General features: G+C 45.3%; 1 protein-coding gene across 3 annotated transcripts in view; it reads right to left on the bottom strand.

Annotated features, from left to right (window-relative positions):
- Nucleotides 1-8,712: 8,712 nt before the first annotated feature.
- The window catches only part of LOC129541327 (CD48 antigen-like), a 52,886-nt gene continuing 45,376 nt past the window's right edge, over nt 8,713-16,222 (bottom strand). For 2 of the 3 annotated variants that reach the window (XM_055403165.2, XM_055403167.2), the window contains exons 5-7: nt 13,876-13,986; nt 13,395-13,540; nt 8,715-10,961 (exon numbers count right to left, since the gene is read on the bottom strand). In XM_055403165.2, coding sequence (XP_055259140.2) covers nt 10,851-10,961; nt 13,395-13,540; nt 13,876-13,986 — 368 coding nt within the window. In that variant the 3' untranslated portion in view covers nt 8,715-10,850. Of the gene's footprint in view, nt 10,962-13,394; nt 13,541-13,875; nt 13,987-16,222 lie in introns of all 3 variants that reach the window. The other variant, XM_088835910.1, reaches the window with a different exon arrangement.

Raw genomic sequence — 16,222 nt, 5'->3', positions numbered from 1 at the left:
TTTTCCACTTCACCCAAAACTCTGTCTCCATGTTTCTATTTGGCGCCAATCAACAGAGGCCGAATTTAGGCAACAATAAGAACCTATTGTATAGCACAGGGAACTACAGTTCAGTTCAGTTCAGTTCAGTCGCTCAGTCGTGTCCGACTCTCCGCGACCCCATGAATCACAGCACGCCAGGCCTCCCTGTCCATCACCAACTCCCGGAGTTCACTCAAACTCATGTCCACAGAGTCGGTGATGCCATCCAGCCATCTCATTCTCCGTCGTCCCCTTCTCCTCCCGCCCCAACCTTTCCCAGCATCAGTCTTTTCCAGTGAGTCAACTCTTCGCATGAGGTGGCCAAAGTATTGTAGTTTCAGCTTCAGCATCAGTCCTTCCAATGAACACCCAAGACTGATCTCCTTTAGAATGGACTGGTTGGATCTCCTTGCAGTACAAGGGACTCTCAAGAGTCTTCTCCAACACCACAGTTCAAAAGCATCAATTCTTACGGCGCTCAGCTTTCTTCACAGTCCAACTCTCACATCCATACATGACCACGGGAAAAACCATAGCCTTGACTAGACGGACCTTTGTTGGCAAAGTAATGTCTCTGCTCTTTAATATGCTTTCTAGGTTGGTCATAACTTTCCTTCCAAGGAGTAAGCATCTTTTAATTTCGTGGCTGCAATCAGCATCTGCAGTGATTTTGGAGCCCAAAAAAATAAAGTCTGACACTGTTTCCACTGTTTCCCCATCTGTTTCCCATGAAGTGATGGGACCAGATGCCATGATCTTCGTTTTCTGAATGTTGAGCTTCAAGCCAACTTTTTCACCCTTCTCTTTCACTTTCATCAAGAGGTTTTTTAGTTCCTTTTCACTTTCTGCCATAAGGGTGGTGTCATCTGCGTATCTGAGGTTATTGGTATTTCTCCCAGCAATCTTGATTCCAGCTTGTGCTTCTTCCAGCCCAGCATTCCTCATGATGTACTCTGCATATAGGTTAAATAAGCAGGGTGACAATATACAGCCTTGACATACTCCTTTTCCTATTTGGAACCAAACTAGCCCTCAAATACAGAACAGCTGTGGGCCTTTGGGGCAATTCTGAGACCAGCCACCAGGTGGCGAAATTGCCTGGCTATGGTTCAGGCCGCCTCCCCTGGGAGGATAGGCGGAGGGATGTCTGTGGGGGTGCCCGGTGCTGGGTGGTTTTCACCGTATTTACTTAGTTATCCCAAAAACTCTGGAAATAGGTATTATCTCATTTTATAGAGGAGGACTTTGAGGATCTGCCCATGATTATCCAGCCTGTGGTATCAGCAGGAATGGAATCAGTGTGTGTCTGTCTGTAAAGTCCTGCCTCCCAGCACGCTGGGCTCTCAAAGACAAAGTCGTTCTGTGCTCTCAGGATATACAGTCTGGTGGGCAGGGTGACGAGGAGGGGTACTCCACTTGAGCCTGGGCCAGAGTGTCTAGTGAAGGAGAAGGCTGGTTGAGGGTTGTTTAGGCCTTCATTTTGATTATTGAAGGGGAGAGTTAGGTTTTAGGGTGGAATAAAGTAGAATGAAGACCACTCCTGTGGACCCCTAAGGTGCTGCTGCGGTGCAGACCCATGGACCACCCTGGGGAAGTCGTCCTCCTGCCTTGGAGGAGGCTGCCCTTTCCTCCTGGTAAACAGTTGTTTGTGTTTCTGGTCAATGGTACATGAATATGTGTCTGCAGATTGAAATGTTAGATTCCCCCAAGACAGCGATGTGCTAGAAACACCAGGAGGTGGCTTGTGAAAGCTGGCTTTATGCATCTTTCCCCAAGTCTGTGCTCCGCGTCAGCATGCTGGTGGTTTGGAATGAGCCACAGAGAGGAATATCCACACCACTGGGATTGGCAAATGCTAGAGACCAGGGCCTTCTCCTCCTGAAGAGCCAGCTGTTAAACAGTTCCTGGCACAGCCCTGCTGCAGGGGAAGATGGGTGGGAGCCGAGAGATGGACCACTGGACCCACAAGAAATGGATTTACAACTTCACGCCAAGTCTTCAGTTTGAGAAGGGAGTAGATTCTCCTAGTGTGGAATTGCTGCACAATTGAAATTGCTATTCTCTTCTCTCTTCCTTATTGTTGCTGAGAGCAAATAACTGAGTATAAAACATGCATAAGCTGTGTCTCCACTGGAAGCAAGATGGTGGATGCAGACTGTGTCTTTGGGCCCAACCCGTGAGGGACATTGCCTGGGTCCTAAAGAGGTGGGGCGCCTTCAGGGGACTGGGGGCTGTGGGGTGAACTGTGGAGGGACGGAGCACGCGTGATGCTTACTTCGGGACTCGGTGACTGCAGCAGATGGTGACTGGACAGGGAAGGAGGGCCCTGGTGTTGTGCTCCTTACAGAGGTGCTCAGTAAACATTTGCTGACTTGAAATCGGTCATGGGTGCAGCTTAGCTGAAAGCTGTCTGTCTTCCTTAAGAACATGCGTGATATCCCAGCATTCTCCCAGGAGGGATGGGACCAGGGAGAGTCAACAGGACACCCACTGGGGTAGGACGGGGCAGGGTCTCAGGGGGCCATGTGGATTGACCCCTAAAATGGGGAGGTTTTTCCTAGTTACCTGCTCCTGCTGGGGCTCTCCCTCCCCTCTGTGAGGACATTTTCAGGGCTGTGAGTAGGGATCTGCTTCTTCTATGTGGGGCAGTTGTCCTGAGCCTTTGGTGTAGGTAGAACTTTGTGCTGGATGTTGTGCTTGGTCCAAATCCTGCTGGGTGGAAGACAGATGCTGAGAACTTGTCCAGCCAAGAACAAAAAAGGAAAACTTGTGATATACGAAGCCCAGAAGAAAGAGGCGCAACTGATGTGATTCAAATAAGAGTCACCTACAAACTGAGGTTGTGCTGGAGCCCTCCCAGGAGCTGGGCACAAGATGGGGGTGGGAGCAGTCCCTCTCCTGGGGGATTCTCCAGGTTTAAAAGGTAATGTAGTTGTATGACTGATGAGATGGATGTTAAGACTAAGCTGGAAAGACCCTGTGAAAACTGGACCATGAGACTCTAGGAGGAGAGTTCACTGCCCCAGGGAGTAGGGCAGGTCCACCAGCCTGCAGCTCACACATGCTGAGGGTCCCTGGGCCCTGCTGGGAGACCAACCAGCTGAGGCTTCTCAGGCCAGCAGGCTTTGCAGATCTGGGTTGTGGTAGGAGATTAAGGCCTATTTGTGACTCACTAAATGCAGGGGGAAGTGGTTGTGGTTGACCAAAGGTCATCTTGATCTCAGAGATGGTTGAGATGCAGCAATGGGCCTTAGTTACTCTATCTGTGGTGAGTGAAGACGGTGAGAGGCTGCCCTGGGACAGTCCTGGCCTCCTTCCCTTTCATGTGGCTTCTCAAGGTTTGAAACCATCTCGAGTGGGAGAGTCACTGCACCAAGAGGAACTTGGTTCTGGAAAGACCAGTGGTCTGAAAGAGCAGGGACTTGGTCTTAGGCCAGACTCTGCCATGGACTGACTTTCCACACCTTGGGGTTCACCATTTAACCTCTCTGGAGCCTCAGTTTCCTCATCTGAAAAATGGGAAGGTAATCACAACAGTACTTATCTGGCTCTCACAGGTGAAAGTGCTTTTGCACTGGAAAGTAACTAGACAGGTAGTGGGGCGTTGATGGTGGTTTAGCTCCCAGATGCCCCTGATGGGCTGGACACTGGGAGAAATGTCTGTCGTGTAGATTCAGCAGGAAAAGGTGAAGCAGTGTCCCGTGTATCCAGGGGTCAGACTTCTCCCATCCTTAATCCTTTAGAATTCAGCCCAGGGATGGGCTCCCACCTCATGGTCACAGGCACAGGGGCCCATCTCAATTACTTAAGCAGAGGATCTCCCATCACCCACCTTTGGGGGTCCCTCACCCACCAGAGAGGTTTTCCTGTTATGTTTGAAATGCAGCCAGGCAGCTCTGTGGGCAGTCAGGTGCCACCTTAGGATGGGGGGCAGGGGACTGGTGTTTATGCTGAGAAAACCCTAAATGTCAGAATGAGAAGGATTTCCTGAGGCCCAGCACACAGCAGCAGCAGCAGTACCCACACAAGTTGCTGATTTCTCTCCAGACTGTGCATTCAGGATTTTGAGGGTTTGTTTTTGCTTTAGAAGAGCTTTCCTTTGTTAATGTCTGCGAAAGAAATGCCTGGGGTCACGGTCATTGGCTGGGGGAGGGTTCAAGTGTTGACTGTTTCATGCCCAGACCTCCCAGTATGTTGGTTCCATTTCAGCCCCATTCTCACCCCACCCTCCTTCCTACCCGGCCCTCTGAGCTTGAATCCTTGTGGTTCCTCTGGGCAGACAGCTCCATGCTCTGCTGTGTCCCTGCATGTGTGTTCTAGGTCAGTGGTTCTCAAACTTGGCTGCACACTGGTCTCATCTGAGTCATTAACAAAATCCTGCCCCCTGGGCACAACCCCAGAGATTCTGATGTAACTGGCCCCAGGTCTGACTCTGCCTTACTAGGCAACCATTCTCCTTGTCTCTGAGATTCCAGGCATCTCTGGTCTGCTGAATGGTTGCCTCCCTGTTTCTCTTTGATGTGACTGATACACTTAAACAAAATACTTTTACCATAGTTTTATAGTTCCCCGGGAAGAAGAGAACACATATGCATTTACCTGCTTCACGAACATCTTAAATAAGAAGTCCAAAACCTAATTTCAGTCTACATGTCCAACACCATCTGCAACCACTCCTTTATGCTCTGTAGTTTAGCAAATGCAAACTTCAAAACTGTTCCCTTTCACCCATCTTCAAACAGCTCTTTCCCCACATCTGTGGTATCACTCTCGCTGCTCCCTTGGTAACTCCTAAGCCCAGAGAAGTGCTGTGGCTCAGCCTCTGCATCTCCCAAACTTCCTTCTGCTCTGAAATGGCTCCAACAGTTTCAAGCTCCTCACTGTCACACAGCCACAGTCAGAGGCAAAAACCAGTGGGCAGCTTGGGGTAGGAGTTTCTCCTCTCCGTCCTTCCTCTAATCAGAATGGAAGTCATTTTCAGAAGCTCCCAGAAAACTTTTCTTACCTATCATTGGCCAGAATAGGGTCACCTACCCACCATGAGGCTTCCCTGGTAGCTCAAGTAGTAAAGAATTTGCCTGCAATGTAGGAGACCTGGGTTCAATCCCTGGGTCGGAAAGATCCCCTGGAGAAGGGAAAGGTTACCCACTCCAGTAGCCTTGGACTATATAGTCCATGGGGTTGAAAAGAATGAGACATGACTGAGTGACTTTCACTTTCATCTGCCACGAGACCATGGGGATATCCGCACCTACACCCCATATGCCAGATATCTCATCTTGCAGTAGGGTCAGTCAGGGCTCTGTTAGTAAGAAAGGGGGAGGCTCTGGGGGAGGAAGGGAAACACTTTATTTCTCCACTCCTTCTGTGTCTTCCTTGGGAAACTCGGTATCTACATGGCCGATTCCCATGGTCAGTCCATTTTGCTCTAATTGCTCCCCTCCTGTTTTCTGTATTATTTTCTCAATCTGTCTTTCACATCACTGATGGAATTTTCTGTCATGTTGATGCTATTCTTTGTATTTCTAAATTCTTCAAAAGAATTTTCTCCTCAAATATTTTCTTAGCTGCCTCACCCCAACTCCCTTCATATTCTATTAGTTCATCTTTTACCTGTGGTTTCATCAATCTTTTTTTGCAAACTGTTGTTTCTTTCCTTTATTTTGGAGGACTAAATATTTGTGTAGGTCTCTTGTTAGGTTTTTTTGTTTGTTTTCTGCTTTTTCATCTTTGATTGAAGTCTTTCTGCTTATTCTGCTGTTTGCCTCAGCAAACCTGTGCATTTGAACTCCTTTGACCCTGCTTTCTGTCAGAACTCTGAAGTCTGAACACATGAGTTAGAGATCTATATGTAATGGCTTGTGTTCTTTGTTTGGTCTCACAGCTGCCTGGTGAAGGTGGGGGGAGAGCATGGGCTCTGGGCAATGGGAGTTGGAGAACCCTGCCTGCTCCACTTGCTCCAGTTCTATGAAAACCACAGAGAAACAGTCTCCTCTGGGTGGGGTCTTCCTGTTTCACGAGGAGTGCCTGTGTGATTGTTCCCTTCCCCTCCTCCCCATCAGACTGGGCCGGCTGTGTGACATGGCATCCTTGTGGTTCATGGGCTTTCTGTCTCCTCACCCCTCTGCACTGTGTCTGCTGCCTTTCCCATCTTTTTCTTTTGCTCCTGGAATCGCATTTCTCAAGCTGGTGTGTTGGGATCCTGCAAACGCCCTGTTAGAATGTTTATATTTCTTGCTTTCATTTCAATAATAATCTGAGAGTTTAATAATCTGATAATTAGTATGTATGAACTGTACATGGAACAACAGACTGGTTCCAAATAGGAAAAGGAGTACGTCAAGGCTGTATATTGTCACCTTGCTTATTTATCTAATATGCAGAGTACATCATGAGGAACGCTGGGCTGGAAGAAGCACAAGCTGGAATCAAGATTGCCGGGAGAAATATCAATAACCTCAGGTATGCAGGTGACACCACCCTTATGGCAGAAAGTGAAGAGGAACTCAAAGGCCTCTTGATGAAAGTGAAAGAGGAGAGTCAAAAGGTTGGCTTGAAGCTCAACATTCAGAAAACAAAGATCATGGCATTTGGTCCCATCACTTCATGGGAAATAGATGGAAAAACAGTGGAGACAGTGTCAGACTTTATTTTGGGGGGCTCCAAAATCACTGTGGATGCTGATTGCAGCCATGAAATTAAAAGACGCTTACTCCTTGGAAGGAAAGTTATGACCAACCTTGATAGTATATTAAAAAGCAGAGACATTACTTTGCCAACCAAGGTCTGTCTAGTCAAGGCTATGGTTTTTCCCGTGGTCATGTATGGATGTGAGAGTTGGACTATGAAGAAAGCTGATCGCCGAAGAATTGATGCTTTTGAACTGTGGTGTTGGAGAAGACTCTTGAGAGTCCCTTGTACCGCAAGGAGATCCAACCAGTCCATTCTAAAGGAGATCAGTCCTGGGTGTTCATTGGAAGTACTGATGCTAAAGCTGAAACTGCAATACTTTGGCCACCTCATGCGACGAGTTGACTCACTGGAGAAGACTCTGATGCTAGGAAAGGTTGGGGGCAGGAGGAGAAGGGGATGACAGAGAATGAGATGGCTGGATGGCATCACCGACTCTGTGGACATGAGTTTGAGTGAACTCTGGGGGTTGGTGATGGATAGGGAGGCCTGGCGTGCTGTGATTCATGGGGTCGCGGAGAGTTGGACATGACTGAGAGACTGAACTGAACTGATTTGGATCTTACAGGTGCCCACCTTATATCAAAGGCATTTTCAGGGCTGCATTTGCTTTTGTGTTAAAGAATCTTCATGGGGGACCAGATAAAGGCACAGACCACCTGGGGCATGGTTCACATGGAGGAGACAGGTGGGAGAACTGGCCCTGAGGTGGGGCAGAGTAACAATAATAGCCTGTACTATTGATACTGGCACCACTCCGAGTGCTGTGAGTCTGTTTACTCAGTGACTCTGCGACAGCTCTATGAGGGAAGACCTGACAAGGCCCCTCTCACAGCTGAGGAAATGGAGGCACTGGGAGGTCAAAGCCTTGCGCAAGAATATGTATGCAGCTGGTAAGTGGTGTGAGGGTGTGATGCAGGCACCTGGGCCCCAAAGCCTAATTTCTTGTCCATTAAGCTGTAGGGCTCACGTACATTTGCCCCAAGGTTAATTCAGCTAAAACCAGTTTGCTGAAAGATAGTTTATAGAAAAATCCATTTTCTAAGTGGGTAAATCACAGGATGAACAAGTTGATGAATTTGATAAATTTATAAAATATTTGTTTCTATTAATTTTTAATAAAAATTTATTATTTGAATCAGATATATTACCAGAGCCCATGAGAATTTTGGGGAGAAAAGACCCCAGGGATCTGGCTTCAGATTTGCCTCCCTGGCATCAGTCTCCCTGTCCCTCTGCCTGTCAGTCTCATCTCTCTGCCCCACAATCTCTCCTCTCAAGCTGTCTTGTGAACTGACTTATCTTTCTGTCTCCAGCAGGGAGCTGGTTAGAGAGACATGGAACATTGCTTTAAGTGCTCTTAGGAAGAAATAATGAAACCTGCCAGCTAAAATCACAGAAATCTTCAAAAGCTGTTAAACCGCTCCCCTTGTAGCTCAGGGAAGAATCCACCTGTAATGCAGGAGACCTGGGTTCGATCCCTGGGTTGGGAAGATCCCCTGGAGAAGGGAAAGGCTACCCACTCCAGTATTCTGGCCTGGAGAACTCCATGGATCATATAGTCCATGGTGTTGCAAAGAGTCAGACACGACTGAGCTCCTTTCACTTTCACTATGAATTGCTTTAAGTTTTACACATAGCTAAAAAATATATTTCTGGTAAATGGATAGATTTGATTAATTTGATGACTTGTTGATGACTTGATCATTCACTAAATTGGCATTTGACAAATTGGCTCCCTTCTTCCCCTCAGCACCTCTCCAACAAGCACATCACAGTCAAAAGTTCCTGCTAGGTAGCTGTCAGGGACGTGTCTGACTTGTGAGGAGAGTTACGGGGTTCATCCTTGTGGCACAAATGCATAAAGGTTCATTAGCAGTAATATTGCAAATATCCATCATGGGTGCAAATACCCAATAAAGAACATTCTCATCCTGTGATTCCAGTGGCACAGTAAATAGATATGTATTGAATGAAGACTTCAATAATGTCATGCTAATAATTTTTATTTTTTTCAGGTGAATAAAGCAATTTTGCAGATTTATCATTTGTTACTAGGCAGAGATTTGGTTAAGATAAGGTTCTGGTAAACAAAGACTTTAATCAAGTGTAGGTATCATTAACGTATGTGAACTAGCATTTTTTTTTTGACCCAGAGGGAGGATAAAGGGAGGAGGGAGGTGGGGGGGGGTTCAGGAGGGAGAACTTATGTACACCCGGGGCGAATTCATGTCAATGTATGGCAAAACCAACCAATATAATATTGTAAAATAATTTGCCTCCAATAAAAAATAAATTAATTTAAAAAATAAAGTTAAAAACAATATTGAATATAGAATGTGATGTGAGCCTGCAGTTATTTTTCCTCTTAATACCACCACCAACTGTTCAATTTCAGCAAAACCAAAACACCCATCATGTTACATTAAAGTTGCATGCTTCAGTCTGAATATGTTTGAATAATCATTTCCCCACTGTTTTGCTGCTTGGTTCTTATTTATTTTATATACATTGTTTTGGTTTATAATATAAAAAATATAAGCACAAGGCATTAATATAGAGTTTCATATTTTTACATCTTCATATCACATAAAATTAAATTAACACTGAGTAATGAGAAACATTTTCTTAAAAAACATCTTTTTTTAACTATAAAACAAATTTTAAATTATTACACAAAATGAGGATAAAGGGATCTTTAATAAGCATGACACAAATACCAAAATGACCAAATAAAGCATTAAAGAAAGTACAAGAGAAGTTCATTTATAAATAAGGATGCAAAAATCCTAAATAAAGATATTGTCAAACACTATCACATTAAAAAATAATATACATTAACTGAGATTTATTTTAATAATGAAATAGTTCAATCCTAAGACATCTATTAATTTATTATTAATGGATAAAAAAGAAAACCATATGCTATCTTCAGAGGTGATAAGTGGGAAACAATAAAATTTAATACTTTATTCTTGGTAAAATTCTTGATAAAATATGTGAGATAAAATAAGAATAAATACATACTTCCTTAACATGATACAGCAGATATGCCTTACCCAAAACACAACATCATGCTTAATGGAGAAACACTAGAAGCATTTATATTAGAGTTAGAAACAATATAAGGATATTCTTTATCATCATGATTATTTAACATGGTTTTTGGAAGTATTAGCCAATTCAGTTTGATAAGAAAAGGGAATGAAGCATAAACATTGGAAAGAAGGAAGCAAAAGTTATAATCACTTGGTAACATTTTTATTTATCCCTAAATTCAAAGGGATCAAATGAAAAACTGCTAAAAACAGTAGAGACATTGAGTAATGTGGCTTAATATATGATTCATACGTATTATCTTAATAAAATTAGAATACACAGGGGGAACAAGACCCTATTTTTAATAACAACAGAATGATGAAGAATTATTATTTCAATAAGATATGCTTTTTGACTTTTGTGCAATCATGTATAATTTAATGAAAATATAAGAATATGTGAATTGAACTTTGAGAACCTAGATAGTACATTTCCTGTGTCTATAATTAATTCTAGTATATGACAGAGCTAAAAAAAAAACCAGTTTACTTCTCTTTCCACCACTCCCCTCTACAATACAACTGACCTTGAATCTTGTATCTACAGGCCTCTTTTTTATAATCATCAAGGGCCATTCTTTTCACTATTCATAGTGGTGAGCTGACTGTGAAACCCTGAAGGTCCTCCCCCCAAGGCTCATCCTTCTCAGGGGCTCCAGGTCCCTCCCTGTTCATACAAATCATCTCTTTCCCCCCACTACCCCTGTGCAGGTCCTGCCTGACCATGAGTATACCCTAACAGGGTTAAAAGGTTCACAGGTCCAAAGTGTGGCTGAAGGCTGAAGGCTTTGATTCTCATACTTGGTTATTTAACTGGCAGAGTCACCACCTACCATCTGTGATGCGAGAATATTTTGGTGGAAACTTGGGGGAGCAGCTCGTGCTGCTCGGTGATCTCATGAGACTGGTCAGGAAGACCTAGGCTCTAGTCCCAGCTCCACCTTAAGGAGGGATCTTTGGAGGCCCAAGCAAGGATAAAGGGGTAAAGGGATGAGGCTGACCTTGCCAAGGTCCCCCTCCATGCTCCGGTTTTATCGTGGTCTAAGCATCACCCTGGGGTTCTGGATTTGTCCGGATCTTCTCGTAGATAGTGTGGACGGCCGAACTACACTCAGGGTTATGCGAGTGGCTGTTGCCCTTCTCCAAGTCTTTCTACAATTCAAGCAGAGTTTAAGGGTGGTCTTGATCAATTTCTAAGCATCAAGTAGAAGAATCAGTCAAACTACATCTCTTTATGAGCTTCTTATCTTCAACCAGGTAGTTCTGGCTCTTAAGCCTGATAACTCCCCTAAATACAGCTTCAGCACAAACTCTCTCTTGAACATTGTAGGATCTTTTCACTTGCTCCATCTTCTACCCAAGATAATATCTCTCCCCCCACTCCAAAACCTCCATTTTGCTCACCCCCTCATTTCTTTGAGGATCTCTCTTCTTGGTGAGTTTTCCCTTGACAGCCTTAGTTAAAATCGCACACTACCTACCCACCTCTCTTTTCTGCTTTATTTTCTCCTAACACTTATCATCACCCAGAACTTGGTGGTTTGCTTATTGATTTGTCACTCTCCATCCCCTCAACCTAGAATTTTCTATGAGACCAAGGACTTTTCTTGCTTGGTAGACTTTCGTAGCTCAGACTAAATTCAGGGAACATAGTAGGTGCTCAACAGATATTTGACAAACTTTAATTTGTAAATCACTTTGCTCTCACTGCAAAAGTTGCTGTGGAAAGCTTTAAAGTGTCAGGTAAATGTAAGCTATTATTACTGTAATCCTCATTTTATAAAATAATAAACTGAGGCAGAGGGAGGGAAGTGATTTTCCAGAGTTGATCAAGAAGTCTGTGTCACAAGCTCATTTTATGAAACAAAAACAGACTCACAGACATAGAAAATGAATGAATGGTTGCTAAGAGTGGGTGAGGAGGGATAAATTAGGAGTTTGGGATTAGTAGACACAAAATACTATATATAGAATGGGATAAATGACAAGGTTCTACTATACAGTATAGGGAACTATATTCAATACCCTATAACAAACCATAATGGAAAAGAATATGAAAAAGTATACGTCTAGCTATCTAAAACTGAATCACTTTGCTGTACACCAGAAACTAACCCAACATTGTAAGTCAACTATACTTCATTAAATAAAAGAAATCTGTGTCAGAGCCTCATATCCATTTCTCCAGACTCTTCTTTTTGGCAGTTAGCTTCCTGTCTCCTTGAAGGGAGTTTATTTTCTCCACCAGACTGGGAGTTCCCCAAGGGCAGAAACCGAGGTGTCAGGGGCTTCAGCATGCTGGGTCAGATGTTGCCTCATCTGTTTCTCTATCCCAAAGTCACTCATTGTTACCCTCCTGGGATTCTTTGCAGGGGTATTAGGGTTTGGGTCACAATGAACAATTTCCTAAGTTCCCCAAGGCCCAGGCTAGGTAGGGACATAACCCAGAGGGACTGCCATGGGAAGTCACAATGTGGAGGGCACTGAGGCAGTTGAGGACAGTGCATGGAAGGTTAGGCTGGTAACAAAGACACCCCTATTCTGCCTCATTTGCATGGTTCTCTGATAAGTCCAAGTATTCCCTCTATGTCTCACTTTCCCCTACTATAACCTGCTGGGACTGGACCAGATCCTGATGCTTTGTGACTCAATCATCTAGCATTGTCCCCTCTTTGGGGGAGTCAAAGGATGAGAGAGGAGAAAACCTGGCCATTGGCTACTCCTGGGCATCCCTGCTTCTCTTCTGCTCTCCCTTTTATTCCAGTGGTTCTCAACATGTGGGACCAGGATCACTTGGGATCAGTGTCACTTGGGAATTTGTTAGAAATACAAGTTCTCGGGGCTGCCTTAGACCTACTGAATCAAACACTCCTGGAGTGGGCCCAGAAAACTTCATTTTTACCGAGCCCTTCAGGTGTTCTCTGTTTGAGAATCATTGCTCTGGGAAGTCCCTTAGATGCCCTCTTTTCCTCCTGTAACTGCTGTCTTCTGTTCTTCCCCGCTGGTGAAATCATTCCATCTGTGACCGTGGCACCAATTTCCAACCAAGGGTCAGTAACCAACACGAAATGCCCTCCTAGGAACACCTCATCAGTGGGAGGGAATCAAAACATTTACCTAAAGATGTGGTATTAGTGGTAGGATCTCAGGTAGGTAGGACAGAGGAAGACTTGAGGAAGAAGAGGAAACGAGCTTTTCCTGGTACTCCTCGGCTTCTCAGGTCTGCTCTCAATCCTGGACCTGCCCGTGTGTCCTCCTTTTACTTCCTTGGGTCTTATATAGGTAATGGGGTCTACCAGACACCTGGTCATTCACACTTTTCTGCTCTGCCAACCCTCCTCCTTGGGTATTGTGAGGATGTGATGAGGCTGTGGACATATGAGTGGAGTATGCTCCCCATCAGTGGTTTCCTAACTTGGCACCTCAGCTCCCAGCATGCTGTGGGTAGCCAAGCACAGAAACCATATTGTCCAAAACAAGGATTGGACGCAGAATGTGATAGGGAATAGAATACTCTGGATTTCCCCAAACTTACTGCCTCTGGGCACAAGCAGAAATGGTATGATTTGATTCCCTTGGACTCACCTTAAGGTGTCTCAGGAAGGCGATCTCTTCATAGGGAGAGTCTAGGCTGTTGGTCACACCAGTCTGAAGGTTAGTAGATTCCTCTGTGGGAAGGGCCTGGGGAGTAGCTTTGAAGCCTGCAGCCGCTGGCAGGAGAGTAGACTCACCTATGTACAGCAGATGCTCAGTGAGAATGAATGGAATTGGAGGTGACCCCTCATAAGCCCTTGAGTGAGAGCAGTCACTGCTCCCTGGGTCATGGATCAGGTCCCAGACTCCTGTCTTGTCCCTGCCTTCTTCTGCTCTTTCTTTCTGGACATGCATGTAGCTCCCGTTCCCAGCATTGCTCTACCCCAGTCTTCAATCAGGAATGATTCATGGAAGAGGTCAACCAGCCTCTACCTGCCCACTGCCCTGCCCCCCTCCCTGGTGTCTTGATCCACTCCCTTCCCCCAGATCTCCCTCATCCCAGCCCTCCCCTCATGATCTACCCAGCACCTGCCTCTCCTGGTCTGCATCTTCTTTCTCATCCAGATCCACACTCCAGCCCCTAGGCTCACCATCAGAACCATGAGAAGGATGCCAAGCCACAGCCATTTGCTCTGAAGAGAACCTGGAATCAAAGGTTGGTGTCAGATCTGCTTCAGTCAGGCCTGTTGGATAGGCAATGGGGAGCAGTTGGGGACCCCCGGCTCAAAGCCTGTATCCTGAGTGTACATCCTTGATGCAGCTCTGACAAATTTCTTCCTTTCCAGTCTCTCTACACATTAACCACTATTACTATAATGTTTCATCACCGGACTTTCTGTCCGATCTCTGAACAGGACCCTCAGAGACTTCCATTAGTTGTGTTCATCCCCTGCACCTGCCTCTTTCCTCAGACTCCCAGAAGAAAAATATGTTCTAAGAGGAAGAAGAAATAAAGGACTCTAGGATAGACCTTGAAGAAAGTGAAAGTGAAGTAGTGTCCGACTCTTTGTGACCCAATGGACTGTAGCCTACCAGGCTCTCTCCTCCATGGGGTTCTCCAGGCAAGAATACTGGAGTGGGTTGCCATTTCCTTCTCCAGGGGATCTTCCTGACCCAGGGATCAAACCTGGGTCTCCTGCATTGCAGGCAGACACTTTAACCTCTGAGCCAGCAGGGAAGCCCCAGGATAGACCTTAGGCTTGTTCTTTTCTCTGTTTGGGATGTCTTTTCTATAACCCTACAAGAAAACTCCTATTCACCCTTCAAGGCCCATCTCATGTGTTCCTGTATCTGTGATGCCTTTCCCAACTCAGGCAGCAGTTGCTCAACTTTTTCTTCCTTCCTTCCCCCCTCTTTCCATTTTTCCCTCCCTCTTTCTTTTCCTTCCTTCCTTCTTTCCTCCCTCCTTCTCTCCTTTCCTCTCTTCCTCCCTTTCATACCCAAACCATATATTTTGTATTTTCTCCAACTTTATTGTTTAACATCTGCTTTTTAATTAATTTATTTTTTAATTGAAGGATACTTGCTTTACAGAATTTTGTTGTTTTCTATTTTTATACTTAGAAATTTACTCTTCCCCTTCTTTGAACTCTCTTCTGATAATTACTGACATGTTCTCTGTCACATAACTGATATCTGATATCTCTTTGCAGATTACTGCATATCTCTGATATGATATTACTGATATCTGATACTGTGCTGATACGTCTAGGCAGACTACTTTTCATTCTCACAAGAGCCTTGTGAAGTAGATACAATTATTATCCATATTATGGAAAAACTATAAAAGTTAAGGAACCTGTTCAAGTCTCACAGCCAGTGTGTGGTGAAGCCCCCACTGCACTGTTAGTTCCTTGAGGACAGGGATTTATCTTATTTTTCTTTGAGCCTTTCCCCCATCATCAGCACTCAGTGGGAACTCAATGTGAGGGCTGAAATCTGAGTGAGTGAGGAAAGGAAATGAAAGAGACCATTCAGACAAGAGCCCCAATGAGGTCAGGAGGGCATTGGTGGGATGGGGCAGGAGGTCAGGTCAGGAGGGCATTGGTGGGATGGGGCAGGAGGTCAAGTCAGGAGGGCATTGGTGGGATGGGGCAGGAGGTCAGGTCAGGAGGGCATTGGTGGGATGGAGGAGCTGAACAAGTAATTACACCTCCTTTCTAACATCAGTTGTTCCTGCTTTATATTCCTAGGGAAAGTAGGGGACTTCTCTCCCCAGGCACTTTACAATGCCACAGTCTGAGGCTCCTTTGTAAGGGTTCACACCCCATAACCCACCTCACTTAGTCCCTCTACGTAACCAAGGTGTTGCTCTAGGCTGATGGGGAAAGTATAGCAATGGGTTGTAGTGACCACAGGCTCTCACACTGGTCAGAGGAGGGTTGAACTGTGGTTTATGTACTCAGAGGTTGTAACCATCCTTTGAAAGGGCAAGTCTGGAATGCAGCAAAAACTGGGCATCTATCAGCCTGAATGTGCTATGCGAGTCCCACCCACCCAGGGTAAGGGCCAGAGTCTGGGTGACAGGAGCATTCCACGGTTGGGGGCAGGGTGCCCTGAGTTCCTCAGTCTTTACTCTTCAGATCTTTCTCCTCCCCTGCTCAGATCTGACGTCTAATTCAGCCTCCCAGGCTCACTGATGTTGGGAAAGGAGGTACACACATGCAAGTCTCACATTTATGTTCTGGGTATAACATTAGTCTCTGTAATTGGTCCAGTTTCTGGATTTGCATGTTTCAAGACTGTAATGAGACTGTGGCCCTTCACTGAGGTGGGGGTGCTTTGGTTGCATCACATAAACTGCCTTAAAATGTTCCTCAGTCCCCCCCCCCCCATTTTCTTTGAGACTTACCAGCCTTGCCCTCCCCTAGTCTCTGCTG

This window comes from Moschus berezovskii, chromosome 4, assembly GCF_049115385.1.
Source record: "Moschus berezovskii isolate FMDL1 chromosome 4, NW_MosBer_1.0, whole genome shotgun sequence".
In the NCBI taxonomy this organism is placed as follows: domain Eukaryota; kingdom Metazoa; phylum Chordata; class Mammalia; order Artiodactyla; family Moschidae; genus Moschus; species Moschus berezovskii.
This window is presented reverse-complemented; position numbering and strand designations above follow the sequence as displayed.